Raw genomic sequence first — 17,133 nt, forward strand, 5'->3', positions numbered from 1 at the left:
AAAATTTAATTCATTTGAAATAATACTGTTAAACATGGAAATAACTGATCGTAACAACAAACAGCTTTCGTTCATTTTAGCTACCATATATAGGCCTCCGGGCCACCACACAGATTTTCTTAAAGAAATAGCAGACTTCCTATCTGAGCTTACAGTCACTGTAGACAAAGCTCTTATCGTTGGTGATTTTAACATCCATGTGGATAACTCAAAAGATGCATTAGGACGTGCGTTTATGGATGTTCTAAATTCTCTCTGTATTAAACAAAACGTGTCTGGACCCACGCATACTCGTAAGCACACATTAGACTTAATTCTGTCACTCGGACTCAATATTAATGACATCGAAATATCACCCCAGAGCGATGCCGTTTCAGACCATTGCCTTGTGTCATACACAATACTTCTAGATAGGACCGTTCAGTCTACAACATGCTACCGATTAGCCAGAACAATAATTTCCACCACTAAAGATAGCTTTATTAGCACTCTTGCAGACCTGTCTCAAATGAAACATGTAGCAGATAACCGTGAAGATCTGGATATTATAATAGGAAACCTGAACAACGTTTGCTCTAGCACGATGGATGCCGTTGCTCCCATGCGAAAAAAGAGAATCAAAGAAAAAACGCCAGCTCCATGGTATGACCATTATACTGCAGCCCTTAAAAAAGTAGCTAGAAAAATGGAAAGAAACTACCGAAACACAAAGTTAGAGGTATGGCGTTCAGCATGGAAAGAGAGTGTTCAACACTACAGACAGGCTATTAAAACCGCCAGATCTACCTATATCAGTACGCTTATTAAAGAAAATCATAACAACCCTCGTTTCCTCTTTAGCACAGTTGCGAAACTGACTAGAAACAAAGAACAGACAGAAACCAATAGTAAATTCCAACACAACAGTAACGACTTCATGAACTTCTTTACTAACAAAATTATTTCTATTAGGGAAAACATAGAAACTACGCAAGCAGCCACCACTCTACCCAATAGTACATTGACCACTAGATTATCATACGAACATCTTGAGTCATTTAAACCTACTACAATAGAAGAGCTCTCTAAATTAGTAACGTCATCTAAATCATCGTCCTGTATATTAGACCCCATTCCCACAAAATTACTAAAAGGGGTATTTCATGTAGTGTCCGACACGGTACTAAATATATTTAACTCATCGCTAGAATTAGGATACGTTCCAACAGCTTTCAAACTAGCAGTTATTAGACCGCTCATTAAAAAACCAAACCTTGACCAGGGAGATCTTAAAGAGCAACTTGTAAGTTATACCACCCATTCACTCAAAGTACAGAAAAATACTGTAGGAAATAGATTAAAAAAAAAATATTTTTCAAAATGCACTAATTAGGCTTCTGGGGTCATTTTTGTAAGAAAATTTTAGACCCGCCTCTAAAAACCGCCAAACCGAAAGTGACATCACGAGAGGCGCACGATGGATCCCAATGACAGTTCTTCGGACGCTGAGGAACGAGTAAATGTTTATTCATACTCGTATGGCGAACTACAGCCATACAATTATGAGTTTGCTATGCAGCCAAGAGTGCAGGGACTGGTCAGGATTAAACAGAACGATCAGAGGAGACAAATTGAAGTGTTATGTGAGGAGAAGAGGACAGATGTCTGGGTGAGATCAGTGATCTGGCGAGATGTAATACTGTGCTCAGATCACAAGATTGTACAGATTATTATCATATATCATGCAATAGCAAAGATAGTATTGATACTTTACGTCTTTTTAATGCTTATAAATTATGTTAATAACTTATATGACTAAATGTAAATGTTAATATCCATCCACACTTACGTTACGTGATACAGATGTTGCTCATCACCGCAGGAGAGGTGAGCTGTCTGAACCCATATGTGCTACAGGCCAGGCCAGTAGAAATGAGTATGTTTATGGCAGAGATTATTTATTAGTAATTTATTTAATATGCATGTATAAATGAACAGTAAACTAAAGATTTGAATGTTAAAACAATCTTAATAAATTTGTTTTAAAACAATCTTAATGAATTTGTTTTAATTACAAGTTGCCTATAGGTCATGACTAAGTCACAATTTTTGCTGGCACTAGTCAATATTCAAATTAACAATATTAATAGTTTTCCCATCTCCAGACAATACCACTAAATACAGCATAGGCAAGTTATCCGCTGGGTGTCTAAGGAACTCTGTGCAGGCGCCCTTACCTGCATGTGTCAGCCATTCGAGGACAGGTTCCAGAGGAAGGAGGACTTTATAAATGGTTTGAATACCCCCATTTTGTGACAATCAATAAACAATAATCACAAATTGTCTTACCGTATAAAAACTGGTTTATGAAGTTTAGATCAGATATATACAAAGTAGATCTGCATTTGTAATTCGATTTAGTTTTATTTATGTAGCACCGAAAGGAAGATATACAATCTGACCCATTTAAAAACATTTAAAAAAAAATTCAGTATCTTTCCATCATATGTGCGGGTATTATAATAATGTGTTAAATTGTGAATGCTGTGATTAATAGATCCCAACAGCTTCATCCTTGTTGATCCTCTGGATGGCTCTGGAGAGGGGAGCAGGTGTAGTGGAAGACAGGACAGTGCTGCATTCTCGTAGAGCCTGTGGTGACCTGGAGTATTCCAGAACAGAATATTTAAATAGATTAAATTTATTTGTCCCTGTTAACAGTGTACACCAAAGTAATACAGTTCTGATAAAAAAATTATAGTCAAAGTGGTTTTGATGGTTTTGGTGATGAGTCAGTTTTATATTATTTTTTGAAAACGATATACAATGCTATTGTTCAAACATTTACAATCTTTTAACAAAAAACAACCGCTTACTGCAAATCTCTCATTCTGCCACGCCTTCACGATGGTAGAAATTGTGTACTTGGTGGAAGAAGGTGCTGACAAGATGCTCTGAAGCCCAAACAGCTTTAACATCTTGATGATCTGGGTCAGTGTCGGCCGGTGACTTTTTTTCGAGGGCACACGTTGCGAAGCTGGTCACATGCATTGAGCTCGTCATGTTGCTTGTCATTTCAAAATATGTGTTCAGCGCGTCATGTAAACTTATGTGCATCACACGTGATGTCAAAATCTGCTGCACACGCATGTAAAGGGTTTATGATAAAAGATACGCTCACGTTTGCCTGATACTCACTTAATCTCCTGTGTAATCACAGTTTAGTGTCTTGCGAGTATTTTGTGAACATGAGTGCTTCTTTTATCATAAACCTTTTCAACGCGTGTGCAGCAGGCACGTATTGTGACAAGAGGCATGATGCACATGGTTCACACACGTCACAACAAACACATATTTGGAATTCACGCCCCTCAGAAGAGAATTAAGTCACTGGTCACAAAAAATGCTGATACATGCATGCTGCACAGACCTAAGAGATGTATATAAAAAGCAGAAAATTACTATACCATAGCATATAAAACAAAAAATACAGGTTATGGTACAACAGACATCAGCTGGCTTTAGCAAACAATGAACTTGCCAACAGCCCTGAATAAAAAGAAAAAACATTATTTTTGAATAAGTCTTACTTGTGTGAACAGGATGAGATTCTTGCAGTGGTTTCTCATCAGATGAGTCTTTTTTGTTTTTCCTCCTCCATAACACATCACCAGGTTCATCCATGACAACAGAGGATGATTAATCATACTAAGCATCTTAATCTGTAGCTGGACAACTAGAATTAAAACAGATTCACCTTTATATAATTGTATAACAGCATGTCACTTCTTGGTTACATACATGAACACACCACATGACAAAAAACGAATTACGAACTAGCTATGCAAACAAAGTAAATAAGATGTAACTCGATTTGATGGTTATACTATTTGCAAACTAAGGTTATCAGTTAGTTGATTTCCTTATTTATAAGAAACTTGAATGAAATCATTATGTTAAATGATTTGGTAGTTAGCAAATGTTAAAAAAACAAGACTTACTGTGCATAGTTCACGTTATCTTCGAGCTGCATCTCAGACGGACCGTGATCGATTCATGTTTTCTCGCGGTGGCAAAAACACAGGCCTCACGTGGTTCTTGCTTCGGCATCCAATGTTTAACTCCATCATATTGCCGGGATGATAATCCTCCGATCAAATGTGAACGCTATACACCACCGCGTTTTTCTGAAGCACATGCTGAAGTGAAGTCGCGTCTCTCGTCTCTTTCCTCGTGCTGCGCTAAACACACCCAGACACGGAAGATAGCGCGGTCTTTATTCTTCAAAAGAAACCTGTAGACTCATTGTCCTGACAGGCTGGAGTTTGTAAAACCTCCACTAACACAATTATTAACCATGACGATGCTAAATTGAAACTACGAAGAATCACATCAATTTGCGACTGCTTTTGCTTAATACAACCGCAGCACTGAGCCAATAGAGCCTGTCAGAAGAACGCCTCTGACTACGTAATATGACGCGTTGTTAAAAAAAACAGGGAATTTGAGAGCGGTCTTTGAAAATTTCACCTTTTTTACTAAATTTATGCGCTTAGAGTATTGTAAATGTTTTTTTGCTTTCGCATTTAATTTTCATATGGTACTTTCATACAAGGTTATATATTTATCTCACAGAAAATGGAACCTGAAAGTTGCACTTTAATAACTTTAGACCAATCTCAAATCTACCTTTTCTTTCTAAAATATTAGAAAAAGTAGTGGCAAGCCAGCTACGCACATTCATAGCGAATAATAATACATATGAAAAGTTCCAATCAGGATTCAGGCCCCACTATAAGCACAGAGACAGCGCTGCTTAGAGTTACAAATGACCTCCTATTAACATCCGATCGTGGTGAAATCTCAGTCCTTATATTACTAGACCTTAGTGCAGCCTTTGACACAATAGATCACAGAATCCTACTCAATAGACTAGAAAACTATGTTGGCATCAGTGGTCAGGCGTTAGCCTGGTTTAGATCGTATCTAACCAATCGATATCACTTTGTTTATGTAAATGAGGAAGAATCCTATCACTCCCCCGTTAAATACGGTGTACCTCAGGGATCAGTTCTAGGCCCTATCCTATTCTCGTTATATATGTTACCTCTAGGAGACATTATCTGGAAACATAACATAAGTTTTCACTGCTATGCGGATGATACCCAGCTTTACATCTCGTCACATCCTAGCGAATCCCACCAGTTTGCTAAGCTAACAGACTGCATTAGTGATATTAGGGACTGGATGGCACATAACTTTCTTATGCTAAACTCCAATAAGACAGAGATACTTATTATTGAACCAAATCGCTCCAAACATAATATGTCAGATTACAAGTTGCCCATAGATGGCTGCACGGTGGTGCCATCTTCCACGGTTAAGAATTTAGGCGTAATGTTTGACAGCAATCTATCTTTCAATAGTCATATCTCCAACATCTGCCGCACAGCATTCTTCCATCTTAGAAATAGCTCAAAAATACGCCATATGCTGTCTGCATCAGATGCAGAAAAGCTTATCCATGCTTTTATGACCTCTAGAATAGACTATTGTAACTCGTTACTCGGGGGATGCCATGCAAATCAGGTAAACAAGCTACAGCTGGTTCAAAACGCCGCCGCAAGAGTGCTTACTCGCCCTAAAAAGTATGACCACATTAGTCCAATTCTGGCATCTTTACACTGGCTACCAGTTAAATATCGCATACAATTTAAAATATTACTAATCACCTACAAAGCCTTAAATGGCCTAGCGCCCTCGTATATTAAAGAACTACTATCAGAATACAATCCACCACGTAAACTGCGATCACAAAATTCGGGTTACTTAATTATCCCTAGAATATCAAAAGTGTCTAAAGGTGGTAGATCCTTTTCCTACTTAGCCCCTAAGCTCTGGAATGATTTACCAAATAATGTTCGAGTATCAGACACAGTCGAACAATTTAAATCTAAACTTAAGACATTCTTCTTTAACAAAGCATTCACATAGAATGTCCAGTAAATGTACTTTTCCCGCAGTAGTTATTTTGTCTAAAACAAAGCACTCACATAGCTCATTTGGGTAATTTACTCTTGCCGCAATAGTTAGCCTGTGTGGAACTGAGCTGAATTAAACCACTATAATGTATGACACTTGCATTACATGCGAACGGCCCCTACGCTAATGGAATTCTGTTTTTGTCTCCCTGTCTCGTCCTCGACCCTGAGGACAATGAGACAAACAGACCCAGTTCCTGTTGCTGTGAAGGTCATCGCACCACTGATCTACTGGCTGTCCTTCAACGTGACGCCCAACCGATGCGCGACCAACGGCCACCGGCTGAACCAGTTTAATCCGCTTACACGCTTCCTATCCCTACCGTGTCTATATATTATAAATATTAATATTAATTTCTCCCTAGGGTTTTTTGTCTTTCTAGGATTTTTTGCCATTGGGTTTTCTCCTAGGGGGTTTTTTAGTCCCAGGGAGAGTCAGCCAACTTTGGCTTAACTTAGCACTTTACTGTATACGTTACATTATTAATATGCTCGCTTACACGGTTTTTTATCCTTAGCCGCTATATTCTACTTCTTATACTATCTATTGATTTTCAATGTTCTCCTCTACATCTACTCATGTAAAGCTGCTTTGCAACAATTAACAATTGTGAAAAGCGCTATATAAATAAAATTGAATTGAAAATTGAATTGAAAACGACGAGTCAGTTACCTGAGAAGTACCTACCGTATCCACTGCTACCAGCCACCTACAAGTAAGGAAATCACAGTTAACGGTGCAGTGTGATTTGTGTTGCAGCCCTGAGCCCTTTAACAGAGGAGAACGACGAGCAAGTTACCTGAGGAGTACCTACCGTGTCCACTGCTACCAGCCACCTGTAGGAGAGGGAGAGAGAAGAGATCACAACCATAGTCCATAGTCCAGTGTGCTTTTGTGTCCACAGCCTCGAACCCTCCAAGCGAGGAGATCACGAGCCCACCACCTGTAGGAGAGAGAGAGGATTAAACCGCAGTTAACCGTCAGATACCTATTCTGCATCACCGCCTGGTGAGGTTCTGCCTCCAGGACACGAAGGGCGCCACGGATAGAGAAGACCCCCCTGAAGATCTCGTCCCCTCTACGCTCTATCAACCTGCTTGGAGGCCAGAAGAGGCCATTTATTTTAAGTTCCCCTTTCCCCTCCCCAACTCATTTTAAGTAATTTAAATAAAGTTTGTTTTAATTATACGCTTAGCTTGTGTGTCTGGTCATTGGGGTGGCTTTGGGAACCTCCTCGAGGTGGAAACTAGGAAGGGGCGTGACCCTTTAGCTATCTCGGGTCTGCTCCGACCTGTGACATATTCACAGTTTCAATAGATTTTTGTAACGTGTTTTGAGAGACAGCTGGTGAAAACAGAAATGTCTGAATGCGCACCCTGTTTATGTGCGTGATTTAAGTTTCTTAAATAGACTAATTAAATTATATTAATAATAAATGTATTTAGCAAACAGTTTTTATGTACCACAATACTGTATGTGCTGTCTTGAAAACGTTGCGTCAACTGTTTGACGGAAGACAAAGAAAACACTCGCGTCTGGAGATACTGACACACATACGCAAGTAAATAAGGATTTAGATGTCATGTGTGGTGCAATCGGAAGGAACAACAAGGAATGGAGAGACTGGATTGTGGATTGCATATCCATTGACTGCAGGAGGCACGAGTCATGCATATGGATGTTTCTGCTCGTTCACTTCAATGGCGCGGGGGTGTGGCGATCTGATCTCATTACAGATAATGAGGTAACTGGAGAAATATGGTACTTCTCCTCCTTTTCATACAGTTTACACCGAATGACAATATCTGTTTTCAATCTCACTTACATCATTTAAAAGGAGACATTCCAAGCATTATGTAGACATTTGTCTTTTGTTTCTACGACAAGTATTTGTTAAGTTACAGTTTATTTTTCTGACGCGTTTCTGAAAGGAGAGAGAACAAAACGCGCATCATGTTTATTTTCTTAATTTTGCGAAAAGCACAACATTCTGTTTTTATTGGGAGTGGACAGAAAAAAACTAGACACTTTAACGTTTTAAATGATGTATAAATCATATCTGTATGTCAAAAATCAGCAGAGTAATTTAAGTCTCTTTGCGGAGTGATTGAAAAATAAAGAGTTTGCGGCGCCCGCGCCGCCGTCGACCCCAGAGTGTTAACATATTTGTCTCTATACAGCTCTTTTCATGCAGTGTCCGCTCTGTAAAATATTATTGCAAATTTATTTTATGTTTTACTTTGATAAATAATCTAAATTTTAAGGCCTAAAATTCGCTTAAGCATTGTGTTTTAGGTCTTAAATCATTTTAATTAGGTTATAATTTTCTACGTCCATGTAGCGCTAACTTACCTGTAATGTTTATTCAAAAATGCTCTTTTTTGAATCCGTGGCCTTGTAAGGTTAATTAGGGGTGTGGGAAATCGAGTCTCATGTGTATTGCAATTTAGTCTTCTAGTGTTTTGCATCGATTTACAAATTTCAAAAAAAAAATTTTTGTTAATTTAATAATAACGTGAATAATTGTAATGATAGCTATCATGACTCTCTCTCTGCTGGCCTTCAGAGGTTACATCTATACATCTGCCTCTGCAACCAAGGTCACTACAAAGTCCTGGAATGCCATCTCTGGCTGTGTCTTGCGAACATAAGGGAGGTCGATAAGAATCGTCTCCTGAATGCTCTGATTTCCCAGACTGGCCTTTTTGTTGACGCGGTCAAGAGCTCCGCCCAACAGTTCTCGGCCGCCCAAGAGTGGACTGAGGCCATCATGCCATGTCGGAAGCCAGGTGCCCCTTCCAGCTCGTGTGTCGGCTTGAAGCCCCATATTGGCAGGGGTTTTTATGTGTATTTTTCCATGGGGTTAACACTACCAGCCAACATTTTCACTTAGCTCACTATTTGTCTCTATCTCTCTATTATGTGATATTACTTAGAGACTTCACGTGTGTCAACCTATCGATTGTTCATATCTTATATGCCACCCAGTATAAACTTCCTTAGGGGGTGGCTTCTGCAGCGTTCCTATTTCCGCCAAGGTGGGTTCGCTTTCCAGTTTGCTATTTCACTATCATGGGTTAAGGAACAGGTAGTGACCAGCCTTCTGTAGTAAGCTAAGGTCCCACCTCTTCTCATCTAGAGATGGAAGGTTTACCCAGACACTGGTAGGCAGCTTCAGTGGCACTTTGGTAGGGATTCCCAATTCGACTGAAAAGGAATGTCTCGGTTACGTGTTTAAAGACGTCATGTCCCGTCCTCACAGTTTGCTGTACCATTGCTGATGTCAGCCGGGCACTCTTCCGGCACTTGTAAATTATGTTTTGGCGTTACGTAATTTAGGTACATTTATCTGACTCCAAAGATAAAGATCTCATTTATATTATAATACAAACGGATTAATTATTACTTTTTGACACCTACAGAATTTGGATGGATGTTTGTTTATTCTGATTAAGCTCTGGTATTACACTATTTCATGCGGTTCTCATAGTCGCACATGATCCTAGTATGGGCTTTATAATTAATATACTGGTCAGCGGTCATAAGCGAATCAGTATTATACATATACAGCATCATGGGGTTAATTAATCCAAGTACAGAAAAGACCCCCTGAACCATTTACAACATTTCCTTAAATATCCAGAGAGACAAAGCATATAGGAATTTGGTATTGATTGGTTGTTGTAAAACTCAGGCTGTCCTTAGTTTGCATACAGTGGGTGACTGGTTTATGCCTAAGATGGGAGGTGTCTATCAACATTGAATGAAGTTTTACTTACACTTTAACATTGAATTATGTTGTTAACATATTACATCTATTTTGTTTTGTAGATCTACAAATTGAACTGGTTACTGAATCTTCTTCACAGCGGTGAAACTAGGATGTCTTAACTTTTTGTACATACAATGGCTTTAGAAAGCACCTAAACACTGTGCATAGATTCTCTGCCTGTCAACAAGTGGATATATGCCAGAATTTCACTCCTCAAAGAGAGAATGAAGAGAAAGTTTTAAGTTGTGGGGCCTTCTGTAAAGCCACTGACACTGACCTGCAGGTTCCTTCTACTTCTTCATAATGTGTTCCTGAACATCAGCTGTCATCCATGTGTGGTTCAATTGTTGCACATTTGCAAGCTTCAAGTCTCACTGAAAGCACTGTTCAAACAATAATCTATAGACAATGTGCTTTTTACTGCATGTGATGTGTTATATTTTGACGAGCACATTAATGCATACAGCATCGAGGAGAATTGTGACATTCTTTTATAACTACACCCTACAATATTGAAATTTAACTTACAGGGGCGTAAACAAATGAAATGTTTTTATAGAGCATGTAAATGTTGAAGAGCCTGATGGCCTGAGGGAAGAACTTTTTCATGACTACGAGTGAATCAAAAAAATCTAACAGGTTTCTGTGAAATGTATGTGGTCTCATCCTCTCTGTCTTCTCTTTAGGTTTACTGAGTTTCTGGAGCCCTTTGAGAGAGTGATTCAACCTGAGGAATTATGGCTCTACAAGAACCCCCTGGTGGAATCTGACCACATCCCAAAAAGAGTCATGTTTGTAAGTGCACAGTCATCTATATTATTATCATATACATATATATTAGGTTTTAATCCCCATAAAATTTTTAAAAAATTACTTTAAAAATGACCTATTATATAAAATATCCTCTATAGAATCAACTATGTCTGGCTCTCTCCCAAGGTTTTTTTCCCTCTTAGAACTTTTCGCCCACAGGGTTTTTCTCCTTAGCGCAATATCACCAGCATACGCTAGTGGTAAACAAATACCAGTAGCAGGTCGTAGCAGCAAACACAGCTGTGCGTTGATCATGCTGAATTTCTGACACTGTCAGAAAACTATCGTAGGCTTTTCTCACTGTACGACATAGGATCACCGATAAAGAGCCACAATCACAGAAATTGTGACGATTGCTTCACGATTGCAATCTTTCGTCTGGGACAGGCAAAAATCGTGCAATGTATTCCGGGCTTTACCTAGGTTACATTTTTACTACCCTCGAAAGTATGGTTAATCTTAACCGCTGTATTCTGCTGTTTATGTTTTAAGATTTTTCTGTTTTTTCTTGCATCTATTAAAGATATAGCAGAAGATTTTCCAGATTTTTTGTTTTTTTTAGAACCGCCCTTCCACTTTAAAAAAAATGCACATGCGAAACACTCTACATGCTCCAGAGAGGGAACGCCTATTAAACACGTGCACGAGAGAGAACGTTGGACGTTGGAAGCCCAACCTGTGCTTTTAGCACAAGCCAGCGTGTGAAATATTCTCCCAAAAACACTTTGTCTTGTTTTTTTTCTTCAGAGGCCTTTCTCTTCTTGTCATGCAATTCATAGACACTTTCTTTCTTTCGACCCTAAGACATTTTGAAAAAACAGGGTGAGAATGCGAGCTTCAATGAATGGTTGAAACCATAGCCCACCACACATATGCACCTGATAGTGCGCATGTGCAGAAAGCGAACCTAGGGACGAGCACGTCCGATAGCCTTACGTCAACATATCATCAGAATGATTGACAACTGGGATGACCAATAGTTTAGATGATCCACCTGGAAAAAGAAAATCTTCCGCTATACCTTTAATGTAAAGCTATTTTGAAACAATTAAACAATTGTGAAAAGTGCTATATAAATAAAATTGAATTGAATTGAACTCATAGTTGTTTCCCAACTTGAGAAGTCTTGTTACTTTTGACTCAAAGAGAGTATTACATAACATATTCTGCAAATAATGCAGGTAGAGAACTTTTTATGTCTACATAAAATGTAAGCTGAAATGAAACATTTACTGAATAAAATGAAGAAGCTATTGCCTGTGGCTGGAGAGTGAGCTTTTATCATAATTATATGTTGCAGTGTTTAGTAAGCTACAAAGGGATGTTGTGTCATTTTGTTTTTTCAGGCAATTTCATTTCTCACCCCACTGGCTGTAATATTTGTGGTGAAAATTATACAGAGGACAGACAAAACAGAAATTAAAGAAGCTTGTTTAGGTGAGTACCCCAGTACAATCCCAAATAATTATTTTTGGATATTTATTAGGGCCCGAGCACCAAGCAGCAGGCCAGAATGTAAGGTGCAAAGCTTTTCCATCTCAAACCTATTAGCTCCACACAACAAGAAGTTGGTTATTTTGGATTGTTTCAAAAGTGCATGCGGTGAACTTTTATTTACATTTTAAAGTACATTGGTAACACTTTAATTGAAGGGGTGTTCATAATACTGACATGACACCTTCATAATCATGACATATGTCATGAAAATGAAGGAGATTTTATGCACATTTATGAAAACGGTCATTCGCTCAATTATGTAATTTTTAATGCAAAGATGGCATTGTTTGTGATGTCTTTGTTATGACAACTTGACATAAACCAATACATCATAACTCGGTCTCATCTGTTCTTATGCATCTGATTGGACAACATTATGATCTAGCCCAGGGGTTCTCAAAGTTTACATTCAAAGGTCCAAATCTGAATTCTCATAATTTTCATAGGTCCGGAAAAACTAACCAGGTGCAAAATACAGAGCAACCTAATGAGAGAAATGGCACAGTTTGTTTTCCATCAGATGCATAAACCATGCCAAAAAAGTGTGGTTTGGTAGGCAGAGACACTGACCAAAATTAGGGGTGCACCTATAAATTGGCTGATGATGCTTGCTATGCTTCTCAATGAATTACGGTGAAATGCCGCTACATCCAAAAGCCAGGGGGCGCTCTCGTGCAGAAACTCAATATGCGCTGCAGACGAAGAACCAGACACACGCAGCTCCAGGAAATGTCTTAAGGATATATTTATATTGCTGTTCTTCAAACCTTTTCAGGTATTTTCATAATAATAAAGAATATGTATAAAGATTATGTTTGATGAGTGTTGCTTTTTCAAATGCATGTTATAAACGACTCAAACCAACAGTGATTTCAGATCGATAAGGACTTACTGATCAAAAGCCGTAGTATATGAAGTAGCTGTGCATAATATCTGGGTGTGATGGCTACAGCGTGACACAGGAAATTTTTTAATAACTGGTTTTATTTTCGGACCAGGAATACTCTTAAATGTAAAAAGAAAAGAAAACTAAACGAATGGTTTACAAGTTTAATTTGCATTTGTAAAGTAGCAAATGCACAAATTTAATCAATCACATAGAAATTAATGCACTTGTACTATGAAGTGGACGCGGGTCCGATCAAGTTCCCGTCGGGTCCGGATCCGGACCGGAGTCCGGACTTTGAGAACCCCTGATCTAGCCTGAGTATGAACATGTAGCATGTAGTCATTATGTGTTAATACCAGAGGTGGAAAGTAATGAATTACATTTACTCGTGTTACTGTAATTGAGTAGTTTTTTTTGTGTACTTTTACTTTTTTGAGTAGTTTTTAAAATCTGTACTTTTACTTAAGTATGTTTTGTTTAAAGTATTGTACAAAACAATTTAAAAATAGCAAGGTGATAAAGACGCGCCATTGATTGATGGGCGGGGGAACGCGCAAAAAGAACCATGTAGACGGACGAGACAGGCGCGCACTGATGCAGACCCTCAATTCAATTCTTATGAAAGAAACCCATAGCCATATTTAAGCGACCACTGACGTGAAGCAATTGTTTCAATCCTATGAAAGTTAGGATTCATGCTCTTGAATACAGAATTGCCGATTGGGTTTTTCCCGCTCATTTGCAAAACGCTTTTTTATACCATGCGCATTATCCTCCGCAGTCTAGCAGCTTTGCGTCAAGTCAAACACAACTTAAGAACGTCCTCGAGAATGCGCAGGTCATTAAACATTGCAGAGAGAGAGAAAGAGAGAGAGAGAGATGGGGGGAGGGAGTGAAAGAAGAATAAGGGCACACTCACATTATCCAAATCGAACCATGCCCCAGCGCGATTGTCACCCCTCCCTACTCCCCCAGGTGCCAGCACTCACACTGTACTTTTTATCGATCCGAGTCCGGGCGCGCTTTCATCATTAAGATGCGATTGTTTTGAAAAAAGCAGGAAGTAAAGTTCTCTCTTAACACTGGAACCCACCGCAATGATAAGTCGTTTGGGGAGCGATTACAGACAGCCCTCTCACATGTCATCATATTGCTTAGTTGATCTGTCACGTGCGCAGCTCGGACATTCGCATAACCCCGCTGCATGCATCAAAAAGTTTTTACGGAGGCAGATGAAGGTGAGTGGTCGCGCAGATGAAGGTGAGTGGTCGCGCAACTGACGTCTTCACCTTTTGAAAAGCGCTCAGGCGCGATTGCGCTCACACCACAGCCTTCCGCGCCTGAGCCCAAGTGAACCGCGCTCCGGCCCACCTCTGCAACCCGGCCGCGGCGCGATTAACCAATCCGGTCTCACTAGTCAAACAAACCAGGCTTTGGGGGTCAAACGCACCTGAGCACGGTTTGGTTTGGATAGTGTGAGTGCGCCCTAAGGTCTTTAGACATCAGGCACCCAGGTCAGCGGAGCTAGTAGACAATAAACGTGTAATGAATAAAAGTATATAGCCATGGCACTTCATCTCATTATATGCTCATTTAAACTATAGTTTAATAAAATAATGCATGTTACCTGCATACAACCTTACAGTGATTGTGTTTACTAGCTGCTGACCTCATATTTTTTTGCTTCAAAAGTGCATAACTCGCCTGTAAAAATTCTTAAACAATTCCATAAATGTTTCTTAGTTTAAAAAAAGGTTTTTATTTTATTAACTTTTTGTTATTGCACTTTAATTGTAAAGATGTTCCTACAATTAAAAACAACTAGTTTGAGATTTTATTCCCTTGTAGATACATTAGAATCCTCCACCTTTCTGCGCTGTAAAAAAAGTAACTTTTACTCTGGGTAAAGTTAAAATGACTTACTTTTTACTTTTACTTGAGTAGATTTTTAGACCAGTAACTTTACTTTTACTTAAGTACAATATTTTATTACTCTTTCCACCTCTGGTTAATACTAATTGTTAATAAACAGACTCATCAAAAGATTAAATTGAACTTTGTGTATATGCACAATACATAAAAAACTGACAACTAATAGAGCTTGTTCTTCCTCATAGAGAGGGTTCTGAAATTTTCTGACATTAAGGTTTTTGCAGCAACACTGCATGGCTTAACCCACCATTGTACTGTTTTCATTTTATTCTAGGTGAATCTGTCTTCTCCAAATGCAATTAAATATATTTTTATCAATTTTAATTATTATTATTAATATTATTATTATTATTAATTGTCATGCACGGTGAAACACAAGTTAGATCCAAATAAGATTGTAATGTCTGGCTGGTGTGCCATGACTTGTGGATCTAATTCAAGGTTGCAATATGATATCATAACTAAGGCCCTGTTTACATTAGAGCATTTGCGTTTTAAAACGGCATTTTAAAATGAAAACGATCCACGTTTATATTGGCATTTTAAAAAGAATCTTCATCCACACTACACATGACCATAAACGCATGAAACATGACCAATCACGTAACTGGGCATGTGCATAAATGTGTAAAATACCTTATTACTCTAATAATAGCTTAGCTTTGTGCATTTATGCAGCCTAGAGGTGTGCGATATTGACAAAAATTCATACCTGGATCCTTTGCCGTCAACTACAATAGATACTATTTTTGAACCTATAAAAATGTGTTTGGGAAAGTCTTCAGCTCCACCCTACAACATATTAATATGATTAATAGGTTAATGTTGATGTTATAAACTGTAAGGGGGTGAATTTTATGTCCCCATCCATCCGTTGGCCCAATGGCGGAACCAACGGCATGGCGAAGGATTGATAGCGCGTTCGGTCTTTTCCGGCGCTTTGCAGATGACGTTTTGGCGTTACGTAATTTAGGTATATTTATCTGACTCCAAAGACAAAGATTTAGTTTATATTATATTACAAATCGGATTGATTATTACTTTTAAAACGTCTCGGTTACGTATGTAACCCTCGTTCCCTGAAGGAAGGGAACGGAGACGTCACGTCGTGACCGACGAATTGGGAACTCGCTTAGAGAGACCAATCTGCTTCGTACTCTACTAAAACGCCAATGAACTTGGCATTGAGATATTTGCATAATGCTGGCGCCGCCCCGCCAGGTGCGTATATAAGCCACAGGTGCAAATATGGAAATTAGCTTCATTTCGCTGAGAAAGCCGGAAAGTGTGACCGGCCGATAAACAGCAGGGAGCAGCCCTGTGGCGACGGGACGTGACGTCTCCGTTCCCTTGCTTCAGGGAACGAGGGTTACATATGTAACCGAGACGTTCCCTTTCAGTCGGTCACTACGACGTCACGTCGTGACCGACGAATTGGGAATCCCTACCAAAACGCCACTGAGGGCTGACATCTTCCAGTGTCTGCGTAAAGCCCTCCGGTTCCACTTAAGGATAAGGAGAATTAGGTTTTAAGGCAGAAGGCCGGGCACTAGATGTTCCTTTAACCCCACAGTAGTGCCAGCGACTGGGAAGCGCCCTATCTGAGCGGTATAGGGACGCTGCGGAAGCCACCGCCCCGTTAAGGGCTATTGGTGGGCGAAAGTCAACCGTAGTTGAGGTATAAATGACAGCCGTGGCTGTATAAGCAAAGCAGTGCTCTGCTGAGGGAAACGTGGGCTAGTAGGATTAACCCCACGGAAAAATACTCACAAAGGGACCCGGTGGGACGCAATGTGGATGCCCGAGCCAAACACAGGTTCGCGAGGATGCAGCTAGTGAGAGGCTGGCAGCGGATGCTCCGCAACATCAGGCTGCCAAGGCAGCGGAGGAAGGCAAAACAATTTATTAGGCGTTTTTGCCTCGAAGGCCTTCCATACTGAGCTCAGTTTGGAGCAGCAGTCGGAGGCTGCAAGCCGACCTGCGAGCCTGTTCTCTGTGCTTCCCCTAACGAGGAAAGAACACGAGAGGAGACAGGCTCGACACGAACACTGTAAAATCTAATGAACGTATTAGGTGTCGCCCAACCAGCAGCTCTGCAGATGTCTGTTAGCGAGGAACCACGAGCGAATGCCCAAAATGAGGCAACACTTCTAGTAGAGTGAGCTCTCAAATTAAATGGACAAGGAATGCCCTGCAGATTATAAGCAAG

General features: G+C 39.6%; 1 protein-coding gene and 1 long non-coding RNA gene across 4 annotated transcripts in view; one reads left to right on the plus strand and one right to left on the minus strand.

The window, feature by feature from the left end:
- Positions 1-17,133, plus strand: part of plpp4 (phospholipid phosphatase 4) — a 220,873-nt gene that overhangs the window by 16,608 nt on the left and 187,132 nt on the right. For both annotated transcript variants that reach the window (XM_065249199.1, XM_065249209.1), the window contains exons 2-3: positions 10,480-10,588; positions 11,953-12,043. In XM_065249199.1, coding sequence (XP_065105271.1) covers positions 10,480-10,588; positions 11,953-12,043 — 200 coding nt within the window. The remainder of the gene's footprint in view (positions 1-10,479; positions 10,589-11,952; positions 12,044-17,133) is intronic.
- LOC135731215 (uncharacterized) lies at positions 2,502-4,479 on the minus strand. 2 transcript variants are annotated; one of them, XR_010526230.2, is made up of 4 exons: positions 3,981-4,476; positions 3,570-3,715; positions 2,856-3,409; positions 2,502-2,641 (listed from the first exon to the last, which is right to left on the minus strand). It is a non-coding gene; the product is annotated as an uncharacterized lncRNA (long non-coding RNA). The 2 variants fall into 2 exon arrangements; XR_010526229.2 differs by having other exon boundaries at positions 2,856-3,715; positions 3,981-4,479.

Source organism: Paramisgurnus dabryanus, chromosome 20, assembly GCF_030506205.2.
Source record: "Paramisgurnus dabryanus chromosome 20, PD_genome_1.1, whole genome shotgun sequence".
In the NCBI taxonomy this organism is placed as follows: domain Eukaryota; kingdom Metazoa; phylum Chordata; class Actinopteri; order Cypriniformes; family Cobitidae; genus Paramisgurnus; species Paramisgurnus dabryanus.